A 24,275-nucleotide genomic window follows, 5' to 3' on the forward strand; every position below is an offset into this window, starting at 1 on the left:
ACAAACAGGTATCTCCACCTATTAAACCATCATTACAAAGATTTGATAATTTGAATGTTACTTGCAACATCAAATAGCTTCCTCCCTTGAACTTTGAGTGGTTACCGATTTGCGAACCATGCTACCCGGATCCACACCCTGACTCAGCCATCTCCTAGCCTTGTTAATTTGGACACATTTTCATAAATGAAAAATAGCATGTTTATGAAGATTAAATGCCTTGCATATAGCAAGTACCAAAAAATGTTTATGAAAATTAAGGAGCTGATTTCTTTGTGAGCATTTTGAATAACAGATCTTCAGAGAATATAGAAATAAATTGTTTTGGCTGAAAGTATTCTAAATCCAAAACTAGACTAAAACAGAATTTAGAATACAAGTGAGTGTCTCCTGAGACTGGTTCAGTGATGAGGAGACAGATTTCTTCCAACATATTCTATTACAGAACTTCTTAAATGTTACCGTACATGGGAATCACCTAGGCATATTGTTAAAATGCAGATTATGAATCAGAAGGATTGTAGTGAGCTTGAGAGTCTCCATTTTAAATAGATCTCAGGTGATGTTGATGCTGATAAAACCCAGACTACACTCTGAGTAGCAGAAAATATATGAATAAAATATGTGTGTTAAGGCTGTTATGTAAATTAGCCACATATATTTTAATGAGATTTAAAAATATTTCAATTACTGCACGGATGGCTCTTCCAACATCCCCAAAGGACTAAATGCCCTTGGCTGAAGTAACAGAGTATACAGAGGAAACCAGCTCAGAGAGTAGATCATATAATTTTCAAATGACACAAGTAAGTCATTCAAGTTTGTCTTTCTTCTTCTTTTTTTGTTTCAACAAATAGAAGATCCATAGGGAATATCTTGCCAGAATCTTGAAGTTCCCTAAGTCTAATAGTGCTTACCTCTCTTTCTATTATAAAAAAATTAAAAACTCCAAAATTAAAGCATAGTTTTTTATTTGTGCAAAATACAACCATTTACATAAAACTGCTCAATGCACAGGGGAACGCAAGAAGCAACGAAGTGATTTAGCTGGAACGCTATTCATATGATACCATAAAATAGTTCTTCCCAACTCTGTCACCTAATCAGCTGTGAAAACTTACACATCTGCAGGTCACCCCACAGATTGCTAAATCAGAATCTCAATGAATTTACAAAAATCTCCTTTTTAAAAAATAATATATTTTGACCTGCAAATCCTTAAGCTTCATCCGGGGATACTTGAGGAATAAATTTTCTAATTTTCATTAAAGTGTATATTTTTATCTTTTTTTTTTGAGACGGAGTCTTGCTCTATAGCCCGGGCTGGAGTGCTTTGGTGCTACCTAGGCTCACTGCAAACTCCGCCTCCTGGGTTCACGCTATTCTCCTGTCTCAGCCTCCCAAGTAGCTGGGACTACACGCACCAGCCACCATGCCTGGCTAATTTTTGTATTTTTAGCAGAGACGGGGTTTCACCGTGTTAGCCAGGATGGTCTCGATCTCCTGACCTCGTGATCCACCGGCCTCGACCTCCCAAAGTGCTGGGATTACAGGCGTGAGCCACCGCGCCCGGCCTAAAGTGTATATTTTTATCATTTTTTAAGCTGAGTTTCTTAGAGTTGCAATTTCCTTTTTAGTTTTTTTATGCCACAGATTCTACCCAAAACATTCACTTGGACTTTTATCTTTTTTTTTTTGTTTTCTATTTCTCACTTGCACATAAAATACTTCATTTGTGTCAACACACAATGTTACTGTTATAATTACTGCTGCAGATAACTTTTCCAGTAATTTAACCCTGCTGGCCATCCTTATATTGAGAGGTATTGCAAATTGACATCTGAAAATATACAGTGTTTCAAAAAGACCAAAAGTCACCAGTGCCACAGCAAGATGTAAAATTTGCTCTTTTTCTCATACAACTCATTTTCTAATTTCCCAATCTTTGCACTAAATGGAGTAATAAAATTAAGGGTTTTGAAAACCTAGTTCATGTCCCAGTTAGAAAATGACAAGTAAAAGGTAGGTTTTCCAGTTCACTGATAAAAACCGCCCTCCTCCTCAATAAATCAAATAGGTATTTGAATTTCTATACTTCCGTTAACCAAAATAAAAGGATGTTCAGAGAAAGCAAACTAAAGTTATTCTAGAAACTGCATGCAAATACAAATACGGAGAGCAAAACCTTGGTCACAGCAATAGATTAAATGTAATTTCTTGAGCATTAATTTTCATTGTTATTTACAGGACCTAGGATTCAGTAACATATCTAAGAAGCTGACAAATCAAGGGGAATAAGCCTCAATCAAATTTCTGAATTACAACGTAATTAAAAGACCATAATCCAATTAGAAAGCAAAGAATAAAGTACCTCCCTTCAGTAATATAACTGCCTTACTACCATCCATAGTTGCATTAACACTTAATGACTGCTATTCTGAATGTACATGGGAAATAATGAAACAAAATTGAGGAAGGAAACAAGGCGTAAGTGTTCTCTAAAGTGCATTATATGTGCAAAATGTAAACGAAAATCACCATGATGTATATAGCAGCCTCAATGATAATTCCTTGAATAAAACTATCATTTCAGAGTATTCGAAGCAATTTTAAATTGATTAACTAAATTTTACAATTATAACCCAGTGAATATAGTAGGTGAGAAATTATCACCCCCATTTTTTTTAATATAAAAGAAATTAAGCCACTTCCATAAAGTCAGATAGTGAGTAGTGGCAGGGCCAGGATGAATATTTAGGGTTTCAAGGTCCTAGTTAAGAGTTTTGAATAAAATCAGAAATACCATAATTTATCAAACAATGTAAAATGACTGACATATCAGTGTTTGAATTCTTATGTCTGTATGTTAATCAAGATTTAAGTTGGCTTTAACTTCACTAAATAGTCCTAAAGTCATTCAGAAATGGTAATAAAAGAAAACATATGGCTGTTATAAACAAAATCAAAAAAGAAACTAACAAGAGTTGGTGAGTATGTGGAGAAATTGAAACCCTTATTCATTGCTACTTAAATGTAAAATGTTTCAGCCACCGTGGAAAATGAAATGGTGATTCCTCAAAAAATTAAATACGGATGTACCATATGATCCGGCAATTCCACATGTAGGTGTACACTCAAAATAAATGAAAGCAGGGACCCCAGCATCTATCTGTACATCCACGTCCATAGAAGGATTATTCACTGTAGCCAAAAGATGGAAGCACCAAAATGTCCATTGACAAATGAATGGGTAAATATAATGTGGCCTATACATATAATGAAATATTATTCAGCCTGAAAAACAAAATTCTGACACATACTACGACATGAATGAACCTTGAAGAAATTGTGCTAGGTGAAATAAGCCAGTTACAAGGAGCCAAATATTGATTCCACTTATGTGAGATACCCAGAGTAGTCAAGTTCACAGATGCAAAAAATAGAACTGTACTTGCCAGGGGGTGGGGAAGAATGGGGATTTCTTATTTAGTGAGTACAGAGTTTCAGTTGGGGAAGATGAAAAAGTTCTGGAGTTGGATGATGGTGATGTTTGCACAACAATGTCAATGTACTTAACGGCAATGAAACATATACTTAAAAATGATTAAAATGGTAAATTTTGTATTATCATATTTTATTAAAAAGCAAACAAACAACTTGTTCTGAATTGTCCTGAGTATAAGGTATAAGAAGTGACTATTAAAGCCAGAGGTGTTCCATTTGCATAGCAAGAGCCAGCAATTCCCCAATAATAAAAAAACATTAGTTTTAGAACTGTATTAAGGAAGAGAGAGTTGAGATATAACTGAGGAGGAGGTACAGGGTGAGGAAAAGGATAGAGGAATCTGATGAAAATATTCTAGGACTGTGCTGCCTAGTATAGCATCCATTTAGCCATATGTGGCCACTGAGCACGTACAATGTAGCTAGTCCTAATTCAGATGAGACACAAGTGCAAAAATAAACACTACAGGACTGGGTAAAATAGGGAGGTGATGACGAATAAGAAGGATAAGGCTAATTTGTGTCAGAGCTTGCTGAATTCCAGGCCAGAAAATTTAAACCGTGAATATCATATATATCAGCCTCAATATGATAGCAAATGAAGAGTTAATATACTTAGTTAATTAAGTGATATGATAGCAAATGAAGAGTTAACGTCCATCCGACATGAGTGTATAAAGAAAAATCTATTAATTCCTTTATGTAGAAAAATGTCTGGGTTTACGTGATATGGATACAACTAGTCAGTATAGTCAAGAAAAATCATTCAAACTGAATCTCACTGGGTGAACTCTGTAAGGAATGACTGGCAGCATTTGAAACTTTTATGAGTTGTTCTGGTGCTTTGCAAACACAATCACAATTTCGTAGGAATAAATCGAGCTGAAGACCCACTACGTGTATAGGGCCCACTGCTTCACTGCTTATCTAATATACCCAGTCCAAGTACCATAATTCTGAATGCAATTGAAAGGTGAGGTTCATTTGGGCGATCTAAATCATGTTCTTTTGTTTTGGGGGGAGCTTAAGAAGCCTAAACAAACAAAAAATAAATTAAGAATTACTAATGTCATTGCTTCTGGCCTTTTGGCTATGAACAAGTATGGAGAATTACTAATACCACATAGAAAATGGGAATCACATGTACTTGATAGTAAAATTTATTCATGATCTTATATAAATATCAGTACTAGAATTTGGAGTTCTGCTATTAATTTCTAATCACATACTATTAAGCAATTAGGGGAAACCTTTAGCAAGTATGTCCAGAGAACTGTCTAGGCTCTGACCTTCAATAGCTACATGAATTCTACAACTCTTAAACTGTGGTTCTCAAATTATTCTTATCCTATGCCAGATTAAGTTTCTCTCTTCCTAATAATAAGATTCTTATTATTAACCAGAAAGATTCCTAGTCCCTTGATTTGTAGTAGCTCGAAGTGCAATGTATTTCAAGAGGGACTTTTTCCAACTCTTTCTGCTATAATGAGCAATATTATTTCACCAGGAATAGATTTACCATGCTTTAGGAGGTGCTAGAATTTTTTTTAAATCTCTTTTTTTTCTTCAAAATTTTTTTCCCTGTTTCCTCTGTGTTATGCACTGGAGGCCACTTCAGCTATGAGAACAAAATTTGATATTTTAGTTCTTATGATAAGCAGTAATTTCTAGACTGGAAATAACATGAAAACAAAACAAACAAACAGAAACTCCCTATCTTTCTTGTCTTCCCAGTTCCCCAACCCTGTTTCACAAAAACTCAGATTCAGTGGCACTTCTCATATGAAATTGGAAACAAATCCTCTAATTTAGACAATATGGGATGTTACTAGTTAACTATGTCTCACTCAGGACCTTGGGGCAACACTTGTGATATAGATTTTATTTTCAGCAGGTATGATGTTATAGATAGTACTTAATATAAAACTGATTTAAACTTTGTTTCTCTCTGATTGCACTTGATACTATTTTTCCAACACAGTTTCAGTACCCAAATTTCAAGGATGTTCAGTGTCCTAAAGATGCATGGCCTGCAAGATAAATAAACAATGTTATTTCCCTTTCATCTGGCTTTTCTGGGTTGTCCTTGATCAAGCCGCTTGCCCTCTTTCTATTCATTTGTCAAGTACATAGAGTAGGAAAAGAAATATTTGCTTCCCTCACCCCAGGATATTTCTGAAATAAAATATCATTGTTCCTCTAATCCATGCGTCATCATAATAGTTTTGGACAAATGGTAAAATACGATCATGTTTTGAAGAGGAAGCATTTCTTTTTGGTTCTTCCGTACTCTTACTTCAAATCAAAGCACACTCTTATTTCACTTCTTTTCTTCTTATTTTTCCTCTATTCTGACTTACATTTCAATTTTCTTCCTTCTTCTTAATGTTTCTTTCTATTCATGCTTTTGACTTTTCTAGAGCTATCATAGATTGAAACGGAGAGATTCAACCCAGCTTTCTGAGTGAAAATAAGGTAGAGATTTGGTGCGAGAGTGTTCCTCCTTATTTTTAGACACAAGGACAAGCAAGTTTCTAATAACACAGCTCACAGTATGTACTACTTTAAAGCACAGTATTTACTAGGAACCAGTTTAACCCTTGAATGTCAGCAGAATGCACTTGTGAGATAGACAGTAGTTACCAGGTGACCCAGCACAGTGAAGGTTTTGATTTTAACAGCTGTCTGAGCATGCACTGACCATGTAGCCATAGAAAGCCCTGCAGTTCTGCAGTTCTGGTAACACAAATACAATGCAACACTTGGTCAGAACAGGACCATAATATATTGACTCTGTGATGATATATGGTATTTGTTCTATTTATTTAATTCTTGCTTCATTTTAAAGTGAAAAATTACACTTTTAGAAAAGAGAAATGTGAAATATATATCACTGAGCTTTGAAGTATTGTCAAAAACACTCCATTTTCTCTTTGTAGGATTAGGTATGGATTTTTTCCAGGGCAAGCTTTCTATTTAATATTTTTCTATTACATTCTTTTCACGGGTGCCTGTGTTGCAAATGCAGTTATCAGAATATGCAGGCTTTCCTTGCCATCGCGATGGCTCAGATTCCCCTATTTACAACTTCTAACATTCAACAATAACTTCTATTTTAGTTATAAATTTCTTCTGAAAAAATTACAGTGAAACAATGACTTTCTTAAAAGTATGAAAAAAGTAAAATCTTGGGCATTGCTGTTATTTATAAAGCACACAGCTATAATAAACCGGGTGCCAAGTACCATCCTATGGGTACTCTCCTATTAAGCATTAGTCATCCTCATAATAATATCTAACATTAACTGAGCACTTACTATATGCCTGCACATTATACATACAAACAGTTTTTTAAATGACCATAAAAACAGATAGTTTTAGTGGCCTGTTTTGCAGTTGAGTAAACTGAAGAACAAAGAGGGTAGCCTGTCCAAAGTAATATAGCAATACAGGGCAGTCAGCTGTAAAATCCATTTGAGATTAACCCTGGTGCCCCTGCTCTAAGCTGATAGCCTAACAGTCGAGTATGTCTAAATATGCTGAAAAACATAAAACTGTTTTGACTGGTCGTAAGTCAAACCTTGACCCCAAACCTCATGGTTGTACACAGCACTTTCTGGAATTCTACTACATCTTTCTGGTCAATCGGCTCTCTCATGCTTCGCAAGTTACTTATTTCACACCCTCCCCTTGTACCTCAAGCTTCCAATACCACCTCAGCCCCTCCACAGACTCAGGAAATAGACCTGCCTGCTTTTCCCTTTTTTCTTTCCTTCTTTCTTTCTTTCTTTTCTTCTTTCTTTCTTTTCTTTCTTTCTTTTTCTTTCTTTCTTTCTTTCTCTCTCTTTCTTTCTCTTTATTTCTTTCTCTTTCTTTCTTTGTTTCTTCTTTTTTCTTGCTTTCTTGCTTTCTCACTTTCTCGCTCTTTCTCTCTCTCTTCTCCCTTCCTTCCTTCATTTCTCTTTCTTTCCTTTTTCTTTCTTCTTTCCTTCCCTCCCTTCCTCCTGCCCTCCCTCTCTCCCTCCCTCCCTCTTTCTTTCTTTCTTTCTTCTCGTCTTTCTCTCTCTCTTTTTTCTTCTTCCTTCTTTCTTTCTGTTTTTTCCCTCCTTCTCTCCCTTCCTTCCTTCCCTCCCTCCCTCCCTTCCTTCTTTCCTTCCTTCCTTCCTTCCCTCCCTCACTCCCTCCCTCTTTCTTTCTCCTTCCTTCCTTCCTTCTCCCTCTCTCCTTCTTATTCTTCCTCTTTATTTTCCAAGACAATAAACTATCTGACTTTGCATTTCACTTAGAAAGGAGAATCAGATGAGGAATGTTTTCATGGCAAAAATTACCAACCTATGGACATCTGCCCCCACATGTTCTGACTCCTGCTTGTTACAATGTTTGCACTATGCAGTTCTTATCTAAATCTAGAGCGCCATGGTGTACTCAATCCCAGACCTTCTACTCAGTGTTCTTTGGTGTCCCTCTCTCCTGTGATCCCAATGTCTGCTTATCCCAGATTGTTCCCATCAGTATATGAATGTATGAAATAGCTTTAAAAACAAAGAACCCTACCATGTAACTGTCATGTTTCTCACCAGCTCCCTCCTCATTTCTCTACTTCCTTTTTATAGCAGCAGTTCTCAAAAGAACTTTAATATTCAATATTACCTTCTTCTTTTCTTTGCCTCCAGTTATCATTTAATTCTTTCCATTCAGACTTATTTCTCACTGTTTCACCAAAATCACTCATGTCAAGTCACTACTGACCACGAGTTACAAAAGCAAAGATCAATTCTCATTTAGCAGCTTGGTAGACACTCCAGCAGTGTTGGATACAGTTAATTATTTCCTCCTTTTTCACAAGATGTTTTCACTTGGTTTCTTGAACATCAATCAAAATAGCCTAGTCTTTCTGCAAATCACTGGCTACTCTATTTTATTCTCCTTTGCAGGAGCCTCCTTTTCCAATAAATGTTAGTGTTCCCCAGGAGTAAGTCAGCAATTACATTCATTTTCTTAGCAGTGTGAAGAAACTAGGGAAGTATTCTCCCCATTTCTTGTCACAACTATAGTGATGGAGGTCAAGGTGGTATTACTAATATTCTATAATGTGAGAAAGTTCCACACAATAGAATAATTTTTCCAAACAAGATAGTCTCCCCATTTGAAAAGTAGTCATAGAACCTAGGGCAGTGGTTGTCAAGCGGTGGTGAATTTGCCTTCAGTGAATCTTTCATAATGTCAGAGACATGTTTGTTTGTCACCACTAGCGAGGATGATTTGCTACTGGTATCCTGAACATAGAGGCTATAGATGTTGCTAAATATCCTCCAATGCACAGGGAAATGCCCCACAACAAGGAATTATACAACCCAAAGTCCCAAAATGTCAGTAGTGTCTGAGTTGTAATAACCAGTACTGGGGGATTACAAGCGATTTTAAAATGTCATATTTAAGTTGTGTGTGTGTGTGTGTGTGTGTGTGTGTGTACACATTTCAGCACACAGACCCATTATTCGCCCAGTTCATCATGCCTAACACCTAAAAGTCATCCCTGATTTCTGTCTTTATCTAACAACCTACATCCAATCCATTAGCATGCTCTATCAGGTCTACCTTCAAAATGAATTCAAAGTCATTCTCTCTACCTCTAGTTATAAAACCCTAGAGTCCAATCTAATACTATCTTGCTTAAGATCCTGGATGATTTCAGTGCAATTCTGCTCAAAATCTATAATGAATCCCCATCACATTAACCATAAAATCTAAAGTCCTGAAGGTGGTTACAAGCCCTCAATTTATAGAGTCTTTCCTTTCTCTCTAAGTTCATCTCCTACCTTCCGTTCCTTTAATCAATCCATTCTAGTCACATTGGCTTTCTTGCTCATTATTAGGCATCCTCGGATTCTATAAAAGCCTTTGGAATCTGTCAGCTTTGCCTGCAAAAACCTTGTACCACATCTTTGCATGGTTTACTACTAAATTTCATTCAGATTACTGTTCAAACATCATTTACGTCATCTTCTCTACAAAATTTACCTTCATCATCCTTTTAAAAATAGTCCCATATTTTTTTCTTGGAACTAATCTCTAGTGATGTTTTAAAATGCTTGCTTATTTTTAATTGCGTATTTTTTACCCATTTCTAGACATAAATGCTATCAAGTCAAAATTGTCTTTCCTTGAGTACTAACTGTGTCCCCATTAGTACAGTGAAAGACGCTTAGTAGATGTTTCATAGTTATGTTCCAAATGAATATTCCTATCTACTATGCTACAGTGACTAACTGAAGAAGTCTTTGGTTGGAGTAAAGCTGATTTTTCTTTCACCTTTAAAGTCAGTGAATCTTTACTTTATCTAAGGTCCTAAACTTGGGCTGAGTTCCCTGAAACTGACCAATATAAAGGTAAAATAGATGACTTTGACACAAATGGAGCAAGGAATACTATACGGTAGACAATATTTATCAAGCTCCTTTAGTTGTGATATTTGAATAATCAAATAATAAGCCTCATCTTCACAGAAATAAGAAAAATCAATGAAACAGAAAATAAACCAAGAAAGTTGACGACCACCCTTACCTTTCCTTGTATATATGGTGCATTATAGAGTCTAGAAAGGACAGAGATTCTAAGGATCATTGCATCAGACAGTTCCCTAAACTTAGTGATTGTCAAGGCATGACCCCTAACCACCACCACCAACAGCAGGAACGTTAAGAAATGCAAATTATTTGGCCAGCTCAAACGTACAGAATTAAAAATTCAGGAGATGGGGCCTAGCAATCTATGCTTTAGTGGGCTCTCTAGGTAATTCTGATGCACACTCAACTTGTAGAGTTGCTGTCCTTAATTCTTCCATGAGAAATACCCGGATGTTCTAAGAATACACATTTGTATCTATGTCTTGCCTCTGCAGATTCTAATTCATAAGAAGTTACACACAAATACACACACGCACACAACTGATTAACTAAATTGAATAACTTTAAGGAATGACAGCACCTATTTACACACACACACACACACACAATCACATCACATTTGTAGTAGGACAAGCATGACATCTGAAGTTACAAGGTAACAATTCTAGTTTTGCTTCTTTCTAGCTGTATACACCTAAGTGAGTTAACCTCTAGAAATGACATCTTTCTCGTGTTTAAAATAGGGATAGTAAATCTTAACCTTCATACTTCCAAGGATTTAGTGGCTATTACATGATACTCTGGTTCAGAAAGCATGTTGAAAGGACAATATGCCATTCAAATGGAATATAAGGTGGTATAGCTGCTACTAATTATCACTTTATACTGTTGCTGTATTCTTGACAGATCCTTTGAAATTTGAGAGTGCTAGCAGTAATTTTTAAGTGTCAATGTCACTCTGTAGTGGAGAGTTGAACAACCTGTGTGTGGGAACACTGGAGTTGTTCTGACAAATTCTGTTTTCCAAATAAAAACAATTTAACTTCTGTTTTTAATAAAACTAAAACATGAAACTCTATAAAGAACCTCCATCGACTACTAGTTACCATCAAAGACAAATGAAATGTGATTAATCATTTTATTACTACAAATTTAATTGAATTTTCCTTGGTCCTCTGTAATTTCCGACAAGCTGAAAGGTTAGACTGCTGTGTTAGTTAATGCACCATTGAAGATACTTAATTGTCTTAATAGCAGATCATAGAAGGGTGTGGGAAATTTACCTAAAGCAATTTCACACCTGAATGAATGTTACATGGGATCCTTTTGGAACTGTGGGAGAATTTTAAGTGCTGGTTTGGAAGAAATGTATTGCCTTAGAAATGCATTCACTGTGCTATACGTATTTACTATAACGAGTTAACAACTATAACGTTGTGAACAAAAGCATCTGTATGTTTGTTTAGAAAGAAAGAAAAAGCAATATTTGCATGAGTGACAAAGAGAGAGAAAGAGGAAGAATGTGTGGGGAAGAGGTAAGAGGGTGGTATTAAAGACTACATTCAGAAACCAGAAAAAACTTGTTTGAATAAGTTACAATGGTTTGCAGGAGGAAAGTATCACAGGCTGGCAGAAACCCAAAACGCAAAAGAAAGAGTTGCAGCTATTATCCTTTCTGTAATTAAAACAATTACTGGCAGAGAGGTTCTTTTTTGCTCCATCTTTCTGCTTTTGTCTTTCAGTATGGTTGGGTCCAAAAGAGAACCAAGGCATTTATTTCTATTTCCAGTTTATTGAAATAAAAATATCAAATTTGGCATTAGTGTCCACCAGTTGGAGTTTTATAACATCAGGACTCCTGATTTGCTCTGTTCTTTGGTGTCTTATTATGTAGTTTTGAAGGGATTGTTATTTTCCTTCCAGATTCCATTTTCATTGCCTTTAATTTCTCATGCAATGCCACATCTCACAGCATTTTTCCAATACAAAACACAGTAAGACAATGTCCATTTTCTAAGACAAAATGAAAAAGGCATTTCACGTTTGATCTGACAGAATTCTCTTGAAAAATCCAACTTTTTTTACAATGTCTAATTTTCATATTATTCCTTTGAAGCAGGTGGAATTTATAATAGACTTTATCTTCAGAGATGACTGAGGTGGAAGGAGATAAATTATTTGCTCAAAATTACTTAGCAAGGCTGCTCTGCCTATGGAGTAGCCATTCTTCTGTTTCTTGACTTCTCCAATACGCTTGCTTTCATTCAAAGAAAAATTGCTTAGGAAATCACTGCCAAATTTTGACCCAAAGAATTAGACACTTCTGTATTCTTGGTTACTTGATTTCTATTAGGTTGCTCTAAGAGGTGTCAATTTAATAAAATAATTGGCATTACCTCTACTGACTTCATATAGGAGTTTAACCCTGGACTAAAACATACCTGTCTCGATAGTAGTAGGGAATGTAAAAATGTAACATATATAGTGTACTTAATTTCATGTCAGAGGGACAATTTATATTACATTAGATTTAGTCCAATATATTGATCACAATAATATGAATAAATTTAAATCATCCATGGCCAGATTTGACCAAAAGGAGCTTAGAAACACCAAATTCAGAACGCTGCATCTCAAACTCAATGCCATCAGAAATCCCCTGCACAGGGTTTTAAACCTATAGAGTCCTAGGTCCTACCTAGGTTTCAAACATCAGATCACTTTGGAGATTTGGTCTGAGAATCTGTTAGCTTCTAGGAACACTACAGATGGTTCTGATACTGATGTTTGGGAAACAACAGTTTACATTCTGCTGAGTCTTAAATCAGATTCTATGAGCTTAAAGCACCAGTTCTAACAAAGAAAATGGAAACCATGTATATGGCCAAGTGTGCATGAGTGTGCGTGTGTGTTTGTGTGTGTGTTAGTACTGTCTCCCCACTACAAAATAAATTGGGAGAAATAAGTCAATATTCCTTTATTCCAAGTTTAATACTTCTGTATGGATGGCTCTCAAATGATCCTATTTAATATTATTTGGAAATATATTTATTTCTCCAGGTCTCAGCTCTTGAAGCTTAAATCTTTGCAAAGTACACAGACTTTTTTTTTCAGAAGGGAAGAACCAGATCCTAAATACTCAGCCACCTGCAGTAGCTGAGCAATGTGCTTCTTGAAGGAGGAGGGAGGAGAAAAGGAGGAGACTGTATTTTGTTCTTTGTCAAAGAGTATTTGACTGCTATATCTGATGCTAAAGGGGGAGGTCACCACTAAAACACTTTACATCTGGGGGAGTTACTTATCTGTGCTTTGAACAATACTCTGAAAGAGCAGAATTGAGAATCAGGAAGACTGTGCTATTGTCCAAAATTCCAGGGGAGGGGACCCATGTAAGTAGAGGTTTATATGCAATGTACATAGTAATGTGCTTAAACATCAAGGCCATCTATCAGAATAGGTTACCCTGGAACCCCTCATCAACGCTCCTGTTCTCTAAACACAGGATGAGACGTGAAAGAGTGAAGGGAAATGGGCTGGTGGGTAATTATTATCATGTTATCAGTGTAGGACTTAACCATCCTCAAACTGGCAGCGCTTAATTTTGGGAATCCTGACATTCAAAAGACAACACCAGCAGGACTGGGATAAAGGCAGACATATGTGAAAAACAAATAAGCAGTAAAAAACAAAAGAACAAAAGCAAAACCCAAAACCAAAAAAAACCCTACTTTGGCTTTTCCTCCCTAAGAGGTCAATTCCCTTCACAAAGGAAGGGCTCATTTACCGTGCAGTGCTGGACTCTGTTAGGATGTTAACAGTATTACCACTGGACTTACATGGTTACAAAAATGCCTTTAAACATTACAAACAAAATAGTCAATAATTTTTTTGGTTAACCCATTAGCAGCAAGTTAGCTAATCTCTTATGCTCTCATTTTCTAATCGTTTTCTAAAAGTGTCATCTAGTTATGTGCTTTATACCTGCCCTATGGAAAAATATTATCGAAAACTTTATTTATTTATTCACTTATTTTTGGGACAGAGTCTTTCTCTGTTGCCCAGGCTGGAGTGTAGTGGTGCAATCTCAGCTCCTGGCAAACTCCACCTCCCTGGGTTAAAAGTGATTCTCCTGCCTCAGCCTCCCAAGTAGCAGGGATTACAGGTGTGTACCACCACACCTGGCTAATTTTCGTATTTTTTAATAGTGAGGAGGTTTCATCATGTCGGCCAGGCTGGTCTTGAACTCCTGGCCTCAAATGATTCACCTGCCTCAACTTCCCAAATTGCTGGGAATACAGGTATGAGCCACTGCGTCTGTCCTAAAATCTATTTAAATGTAAGTTATGGCTAGGATGCCTTTCATCCTATCCCTTCATTAAAAAAAAATCACAAATAATGAAAATAGCTCATAAAGCTGTAATTTATTTATTCAATAATTCAATAAAGAAAATATGTTTAGACCAGTTTTACATGTAAATTCTATGCTAGGTTCTATGAAGGAACATGGTTTTACAGTGAAGGGCTTATAACGACTGCCACACAATGTCATTGCCAAAGAACTTTAGAAATCATCTGGTCCAATTTTTTTTTGCTGAGTGGAAATAAACCTTGTTAGAATTCACCAGAAAAGAAGTGATGCATTGTTAATTCTTTCTTGCCTAGCTTGAATATGGCATTCCATTAACTGTTTTATCTGTTTGTTTACCAATGTGTTTCTCATCATATCATGTATTTCTGTCTCAATTTTGCATGATTTAAAACTAGTTTACTATTCAAATTGCATCATACTATAAGGTTTCTGCTTTGCTATCACTGACTTTTCTGAGTATTTGCATATTCATAGGCTTACTTCAGATTGAAGGGCAACATAGTACAGAGGTTATGTGACATTAGGGTTCCTGGACTGCAACCCCAGTTCTGTATTTATCTATCCCTGTGGTCTTGGACTGGTTACTTAATTACTTTAAATGACGTTTCCTCATCTATAAAATGAGGATAAAAATACAGAACTATTGTGAGGCTTAACAGAGATAACATATGCAACCTGGCTAGCAAATAGTAAATTGATAAACTGCATACAGAAGTAGTAAGACTAGTAATAGCAGTAATGGTGGCAGCAAAAATAATTTGAGTATCCCAGCAGCGAGGAAAAAGGTTTCAATATCCAGTGGATTAATGCCTGACACAACCTCAAGTGTACATATCTTTGATAATAATGGTAACCTGTTAAAATCATTTAATGATATAATGTATAACTGCATGGAGAATCATAAGGTAATTGTTCACATTTTCTGTATTATAATGACATCAAAGCACATAGGAGGCAGAAGAGAACCAACCAATTTCATGTGTTTCATGTCAGTTATAAGAGTGTGGTGATCTCCATTAATCTGCCAGAACTTTTATTTCTAAGGGGTAGGGATATATTGCAGATTTTTAAGAAGAGAAGCAATTAGGAGACATTTACTCAAGATCATTTACTAGGTCCCACTATATTGAAGTTACATCTACATCTTTCTCAGACCTCAGACTGTAGCCTAACTTACCAGTTTCAAATGGGGTTTAAGAACTTGATTGTTCAAGTCAGAATGCTTTGGTTTCAATTCTGGCTTTGCCAATTGCTAGCTGCACGATTTAGGAGAAATTACTCAGTATCTCTGTGTTTCATTTTTCACATTTGTAAATGCGGATAATACTGGAACCTACTTCATACAAATGGAATGGAAAGTAAGAGACAGTAATTGAGACGTGCTTAGAATAGCACCTGCACAGAGTAAGCATTTATAAAACTGTTAGCTAAGATTGTTCAATAAAGTTAGTTCCCTAAGACAAAAGATAAAGACATTTATAGGGAATGAGAAGGTATTTGGCCTAAAACCAATTAAGTTTTTTTTTTCATTTTTGGAAGTAATTATCATCATATTCTATATGCTTCACACCTAGAGAGACAAAAATCCTTGGAAGTGAATAGAAGTATTAGTGAATCTGATTTAGAATGCATTTTTTTCCCCAGAACAAAAAGAAAATCATTCTAAAGGATCAGTCAATAACATAAAGTAAAAACACGATAGTCTACCAAAAGATGTCAATCAGAAAATTAGGAAATCAGAGATATTCTAAAATTAAGAGGACGGAAGCCTGAAGCAGAGTTTTTAGTGTCTCAATACCCATTGTGCCATAACCCCTAGTCACAGAACATTTATTTGGTATATGGCAACCAGAAAAAAAAAAAAAAAAAGACTACATTCTTAGCTTCTTTACACCTAAGTGTGACTACCTGACTAGGTTGTGGCCAGTGGGATAAGTATCATATGGCAGTTACCATGGACAGCTTGAAAAGAAAACTGGCCCTGGCTTTTCCTTCTGTCTTCTTCACCTCTCCTCTGCCCTCTGGCTGGAATAAGATGCTGGTTGGATCATGGGCAGAAGGGCAGATCCAGGGCCGGCATGTGTGGTTGTGTTCCGGGTGCAGTGCACAGTTGTAAATAAGCCATAGCAAAACACTGGGAGAGAGGTAGTAAAAGCTGGATGCAGCCAAGGCCCTACCAATTGGGAAAGCACAGTACCAGCTAGGATAGCTGGTCTCTAGATTTGTTTTGTGAGAGAATAAAAAACTTTATATGATTAAGCTGCTGTTAATATGAGTTTGTGTTGTGCGAAGACAACCTTAATTCTAATCCATACATATAGGAATGTCCAGTTGTACACGTACATGCTCATCCAGACCCAAGAGGAAACTTGATTAACCAAAGTACAGATAGCAGCTAAAATTAGGAGGGTAGGTTATAGGTATATATATATATATATATATTTTTTTTTTTTTTTGAGAAAGAATCTTGCTTTGTCACCCAGGCTGGAGTGCAGTGGCATGATCTCAGCTCACTGCAATCTCCACCTCCTTGATTATCCTGCCTCAGCCTCCTGAGTAGCTGGGATTACTGGCATGTGCCACCACGCCTGGTTAATTTTTATATTTTTAGTAGAGACGGGGTTTCACCATGTTGGTCAGGCTGATCTCGAACTCCTGACCTCGTGATCCGCCCACCTCGGTCTCCCAAAGTCCTGGGATTACAGGCGTGAGCCACCAAGCCTGGCCTAGGTGTATTTTTAAGTGGGGTCATGAGGGTGAAGTTGAATATAAAGGGCATTATCCGTAAAGGGAATAAACACAACACGTGGATTTCTTTTCTTCATACTTTCCTAAATTTTCCAAAATTGTAAATGACCTTGTACTACTTTTATAACAAGAAGAAAATCAATGTAAATGAACAAATAAAAATGATGCAATAATTAAGAGCATAATTCATCAAACATTTCATTTTTGAGAATCCATATATTTCCCTGTGAAAATATTACTTACTTCTCAGGTACCCTTTGCTTAACCCTAAGAAGCAGGCACTTTCCTGCCTTTATTCACACTGCACCTGGAGTGTTTTTGTCTGCCTAATCCCTACCTCTCATCTCAAATTGCAGGAACCTGGCCTAGCCCTGAAGGTAAGTTTAAATATTAGCTTCTCAATGATATCTTACTTTTTGGGAAAATAATAGCCTTTTTCTCTGAGTCCCAATATAAATCCTATATATTGCATCACTTTACATTTTACTATTGCTCTGAGTAAACATATGTCACACCTCTAAGAATATCATAAAGTTCTCTGGCGCATATATTCTTCTTTGTCTTTATAGTTTTCTATTCATTAATTCATTCACATGTTCACTTTTCAGACAGTTGATTATCAAATATCTCTCTATGATATGCCAACTATTATAGAAGACAAAGGGAGATATGAAGAAAAATAAAACATGTTCTGTTCATTCAAAGAGTGAGCTAACCATGAATAAGAGGAGACAGAGTGGCATTGGGCAAATTTAATGTCATAATTTCTATGGGAGAGAAATGTATGCAATGACAAGCTGACCGAATGTTTAGTTCTACTTGAAGAAAGTCAAGAAGGCCATCATGGAAGTATTGACTCTTGAATTATTTTTTTACAAAGACTAATAGACATTTTCCAGGTAGATGAGATAAATGGATAAAAACTAAAGGAGCAGGGGTGATGAACAAAATGAGCCCAATAAGAATGAAAATAGGTCAGGCATGGTGGCTCACGCTTGTAATCCCAGCACTTTGGGAGGCCGAGGTGGGCAGATAACCTGAGGTCAGGAGTTTGAGACCAGCCTGGCCAACATGGCGAAATCCTGTCTCTACTAAAAGTACAAAAATTAGCCGGGTGTGGTGGTGTGTGCCTGTAATCCCAGCTACCCAGGAGGCTGAGGAAGGAGAATCGCTGGAACCCAGGGGGCAGAGGCTGCAGTGAGCCGAGATTGCACCACCGCACTCCAGCCTGGGTGACAGAGCAAGACTCCATCTCAAATAAATAAATAAATAAATAAAGTGAAAATATACTGCAGGAAAGAAAAGTTCATTTCATGTGCTGAATACACAGCATGTGAAGAGAGTCCTGAGAGGGGCTAGGGGCTTTGAATATCACATTTCATCCAGTGCTTGGAACATTGGAAGATAGTATTGACTTAAATGTTTGCAGTCACCGTGCTATGTACTATGCACCAGGCATTGTGTACACTGGTTGACTGACCACGCCATATGAGATATTCAGGGGACAGCAAGCTTGACTAAGCCACAGAGTTGCAATGCACTGCCTCAATTTTCTCATTTCCTCTGACAAGGATGTTGAGCCAATGTTTAAAGTGATTATAATGTGACTTCCAGAGGAGAAACAAGCTTACTTAGCCTGTAGTAGAAAGCTTGGCTGAATTCAGGAAATGTGGTTACCCAAATGATGTACTCTCATCCTAGCTAAGGAATTTCTGAGGGAACATAGCCTAGCTGCCAAAAATCGGTTTCCTCAGAAAAAAAAAAAAGTTTATTCTAATGGTCAGTTTGAAATAAATGAACAGAGAATTAAATGATTATGAGAGAAAAGGTTATAGGCTCACCTGAGAAGGATACAGTGCAATACGGTAAATATAAAAGTATCATTTGTTTTTCAAGGGTGTATCTTGAGAAAGGAAATTATTAGGTTTAAAAAAGGGGGAAACTGCATACTAGATAGTAACTACCACTTCTTTTCTACTTTCAAAATTTTTCCAGCTTCTATATTCAGGCATTTTTTTTAAGTGCCAAGTATTTGTAATAGAATTTTCCTTTTTTTTTTTTTAATAGGAAAAAGTTCCCAGCTACTACGGAGGCTGAGGCAGGAGAATTGCTCGAATCCGGGAGGAGGTTGCAGTGAGCCGAGACTGCGCCATTGCATTCTAGTGTGGGCGACAGAGCAAGACTCTGTCTCAAAAGAAAAAAAAAAAAAAGGAAGAGATACTGTTGTGTTCTCTGAATATTTGTTTTGAATCTTTCTTCTGATCTGTTGCATTCCAGGCAAACTCTCTGGACCAAAAGGGCAAGAAGCAGAATTGATGTAACACACAGATAAGGGTCCAACAAAGACAGTCAGTTGGTTTCATACCTTCAATAGGTTTCGGTACAAAATGTGATGAGGGCTTGGTTTTCTTCACTCTGTTCCCCTTCATAATTTGACCTTCTTTATTGAGTCCCAGAAACCAAGCTCGGCCTGATTCTTGCTGGCGGTACAGTGTGGAAGAATAGATCACATAGTAGTTTTCAAACACAGATTCCTTGAATTTGCATTCTGGAGTGAAAACATCCTGTAGAAAAAAAAAAAGACACAAAAAAGAGAAATGATTTAAAGGTGAATCAGCAAATGCTTAAATCCAATAAGCTTGAAATCCATGTCCTCTGTTAAGAACAAATGAAAGGCAATGACACGTAGTTTCTATTAGCCTTTGGTTATAAAGATTCATCATACAAAATCAAAAAACATGATTTCCTTTCTAGCCAACCTTTAGCCCAGAGATAATAACTTGCTCAGGCTTGAAGCTAGGTTAAAATCATTCAGGACTGTGGCCAAGTCTGCGCTCTGATCCTAGCAATATGTTCTATAAACTAAAGTGATTGGTCATTCCTCATTTACTCACCCTTAACATGTAAATAAGGAACTAAAATTTATCCTGGAAATCAAAATCAAATATAACCACAGCAAACACAGGCACACAAGGTGCTTTTGAAGAGACTATTCTGTATATACAAATGTATTACACAGCCACAGCTTGGTGAGGAAAATCACCACTTTTCCTAAAGTCGGTAACTTCCTCTCTAATTTCCTTAAAACATTTTTTTCCTTAGTAATCAAAATCTCAGGTAAAAAGCCCAGGAATAATAGAAAAAAATTACTATTATATTGAAGAAAATTACTAATAGTATTAATTCCTATCACTATTGACCTCAGTGAAACACAGAATGAGAGTTTCAGTCTCAGAAGAAACCGTAAGATCCTGTACTTCAACTCCAGCATTTGGTAAGTGAGAAAACCAAAAGGTCATAAGATTAATTCAAATACACGTTTAAAAAACTACTGAGTCAATGCCAGAGCTCGCATTTATTGCTTCACAATCACAGCCTCTCAGGCTCACCTTTTCTGCCTGAGTCTTGTTTAGTGACTTATAATGAGATTTAAAAATCAATACAATAAAATCATATCCTAACATGTCACATGAACAAAATGTATTGTGTGGAAGGAAGAAATTTCTCCCCTTCTGAGATCAGCAGAAGAAAAACAAATGCTATTGCATCTTCTTCAGCTGCAATTAAACAAGAGTCCTACATGTCAGACATATTCGCCACAGTCACCATCTTCCTCTCCATGAACTGGAAGAATTTCAATGTGAGACTCCCATGATTTAATGCAAGCAAACCTGGAATTAAGTTATTAATGAATATAGGAATATTAATGAATATAGGTTGGTTGAAGCCATGTCCTTGTAGGTGATACTCCCATGCCAATCTCCTTATTTGTAGAGAGTGCTCTCTCTCTCTCTTTCTCTCTCTTTCTCTTTCTCTTTCTCTCTCTCTCTCTTTCTCTCTCTCTCTCTCCTTTTTTTCCTTTTTCTTTTTGTAAGAGGTGGGGTCTTGCTATGTTGCATAGGCTGGCCTCAAACTCCTGGGCCCAGAAGATCCTCCCACATCAGCCTCCCAAGTAGCTGGAACTACAGGTGTGTACCACTGCACCCAGCTTGTTTTTGAATAGTTCCAACATTATAGACGAAGAAAAATGAGACTAAGAAAACTGGAGTAGGCTGGGGTGCGGTAGCTTACCTCTGTAATGCCAGCACTTCGGGAGGTTGAGGTAGGCAGATCATTTGAGGTCAGGAGTTCAAGACCAGCCTGGCCAACATGGTGAAACCCCGTCTCTACTAAAAATGAAAAATTAGCTGGGTTTGGTGGCAGATGCCTGTATTTCCAGCTACTCGGGAGGCTGAGGCGGGAGGATGACTTGAACCAGGGGGTGGATGTTGCAGTGAGCAGAGATTACACCCCACACTCCAGCTTGGGTGACAGAGTGAAATCGATCTCAAACCCCCCCTTCAAAAAAAAGTCCAAGAAAACACCCCCCAAAGAAAATTGGAGTAGAAAGGTGGTTGCAGATAGTAAGATAATACGAATAGCAATAAATTAATATTATGTTTATATTAATACTGAAATATGATTTCTTACAGTACTTTGAGTTTTAAGTAAATGAACTACTAGCTTAAGAATCAAAGAAACAAATGACCATGAGATACTACTTCACATCCACTATAAAGGCTATAGTTTAAAAATGGACATGATAAAGTGTTTATGAGGATGTGGAAAAACTGCAACTCACATACATTGCTGGTGGAAATGTAAAATTATGCAGAAGCTGTGGAAAATAGGTTGGCAGTGCCTCAAAAGGTTAAACATACAGTTGCCACACAATCCAAAAATTCCACTTTTAGATATAGTTCTAAGATTAATGAAAACATATGTCCACACAAAAACTTGTGCACAAATGTTCATAGTGACATCATTCATAATGTGGAAACAACCCAAACATCTATCAAGTGATGAATGGATAAATACAGTGTGATAGTTCTACAGAATGCAACTGTAATACCATTCAATTATAAAAAAGAATGAAATACTGATTTATGTGGCAACAAGGATGAACCTCATACACCTTATATTAAGTGCAAGGAGCCAGACATAAAAGGCCACATGTATGATTCCATTTATATGAAATGTCCAGAATAAGCAAATCCAGAGATAGTAAGTACTGTAGTGATTATCAAGGGTTGGGGAAGGAGGTGAGATGGATAAGGGTGGAGTGACTGTTTTGTTGGAGGGATGGAATGTTCTGGGATTAGATACTGGTGATGTTTGCAAAACTTTCTGAATGTACCAAAACCCACTAAAGCATGCATACATTTTCAAAATGTAAATTACGTGGCATTCAATTGCTATCTCAATGAAAAAAAATCAGATAAACCAGGTGATTAAAGAAAGTGAGGGAAGGAATGAAACTATTGCACATTCCTTGCCTGGCAGCACAGGGCTACATGATAACCCATGTGAAGGAAAACTGGCTCTTCGAAGGCCTTGTCTCAATATTGCCAGGACAGAGTTTAGTCATTGCCAAGTATATGGATAAAAGTAACTCACATTCAATTTAGATGATAATATTAAATTCTGTTTTTTTCCTAGGACTAATAAAGTATTTTTAAAATGCTTAACTTTAGGTCTGAATTTTAATTCATTTTCTTTTAAAAACAAACTAATTAAAATAATCCCAAAGCTTTTTATTATTTTTTTTTTCTAGATCTAGTCCAATACTAGCAAACAGTATTAACCCTAGATGCTATGCTAAGGAACTCTGGAAAGTTCAAGCAATACATTCAATGTATAAGATTTCAGACTTTACAAAGAAGTTAGGAAAAAAATAATTCCTGTTTTGTGTAAGTACATATCGTCATATATGTAGATGGTGATAAAACCTTCTTCCTTATGAATGTACATCACAGAAACATGTAAATTTGAAGATAGATATAAAGCTGCTTAGTGATGATAGTATAATTTGGCACCTTTATCTAACAAGGTAACTAAAGCTCATGACAGTGAAATAATTGTCCCCAGTGTCATAGGAAGCTAGCGGCAGATCCAGACCCTGTGTTGAACAACGGGCTCCTCGCTGCTGGTTCAGTACTTCTTCCAATGCCACACATTGCTTTCCTACTGCATATGCAATCCTGCTTTTGATGCCAAGCTTGATTTGGGCAAGCCTTACTCATATTATAGAAACCATATCAGTGATGTATAATTACCACATTGTCATTTATACATGAGTAAAACAACACTCTCATTTAATAAATAACGATTCTTAGGTTTCTGTTTCATACTCATTTAAAATTCCCTCCCGGGACAGCAAAAATCAGAGATATTGCACAGAGGCTGGAGTCCTGGGGTCCTGAGCCAGGAACCGCATTAGGTAGGAACCGGGCTTTGAACTACTAAATTGACAAATGGGGGATTTCTTGCACAGCATCCAGGTCCTAATCAGCAATGAAAAGCCAAGTGGAGTTTTCCATTCAGTATAATTCCAACAGGGCTATGCAGAGTCAGAATCTGAAAATGAGGCAGCTATTAATACCTGACCAGGGCAAGACATTTCCGGCTGGAAACATGGCAGGAGTTTGCTGCAGGCACTTGTGTGGACACAGGCAGGCTCCCCTATAAACTGGACGGGAAATCTTAATGGCACTGAACCAGCTTGGATAGTCATTCTAAGTAGAACCTTTACAATATAAGTGCAGTTTCAGTTTCAATATGGAGTTGGGCATCAAAGAATTTACATTGTATTTGCTATTATGCCTCTTTTTTTTTGTAATGAGAAATCAGAGCCCTACACATGGAGTAAAAAAAAAAAAAAATCAGGGTTTTCCTTCTGGCTCCACACATATTAGCTGTGGATTTTAGGTAAGTGATTACAATTCTCTAAATTTCACATTTTCAACTGTAAATTGAGTTATTTTAAGGAAAATCATGCATATGGACACATGTTTTAAATGTTTAGAATTTAACAACCTCCAACTCATTATTCACTTTTCACATAGCAGGAAAAATGCAATGAATCCTATAATAAGGCACTCAATTCTGTTTTTTGTCACATGTTTATATCCGCTCCAACATCTAGGACCTTGTGCCATAAGAGTAGTTAAGGCAGGTTACAAATATATAGACATTTTAAAAATAATCTAAAGCTTTTGGTAAAGACTTAGACAATCACATATATTCAGAAGGGGTTCTGTGGTTATAAAACGTGTGTTCAGATTGACAAAAAATCTAATGTATAACGGAAACAGGCAGGCTTGGGGTCAAAGGTGATAAAATCCTAGGTCACCTTGATCCAGTGCATATAATAGAAAGCAGAGTAAATAATCAGTATAATAAGGATGATTTTGTTTCTTTTGTAAGAC

General features: G+C 36.7%; 1 protein-coding gene across 4 annotated transcripts in view; it reads right to left on the minus strand.

Annotated features, from left to right (window-relative positions):
• Window positions 1–24,275, minus strand: part of FGF12 (fibroblast growth factor 12) — a 589,282-nt gene that overhangs the window by 5,744 nt on the left and 559,263 nt on the right. For all 4 annotated transcript variants that reach the window (XM_008959806.4, XM_003807662.4, XM_034957907.3 and 1 more), the window contains one exon: window positions 19,394–19,592. In XM_008959806.4, coding sequence (XP_008958054.1) covers window positions 19,394–19,592 — 199 coding nt within the window. The remainder of the gene's footprint in view (window positions 1–19,393; window positions 19,593–24,275) is intronic.

This window comes from Pan paniscus, chromosome 2 (genome assembly GCF_029289425.2).
Source record: "Pan paniscus chromosome 2, NHGRI_mPanPan1-v2.0_pri, whole genome shotgun sequence".
NCBI classification, from domain to species: Eukaryota; Metazoa; Chordata; class Mammalia; order Primates; family Hominidae; genus Pan; species Pan paniscus.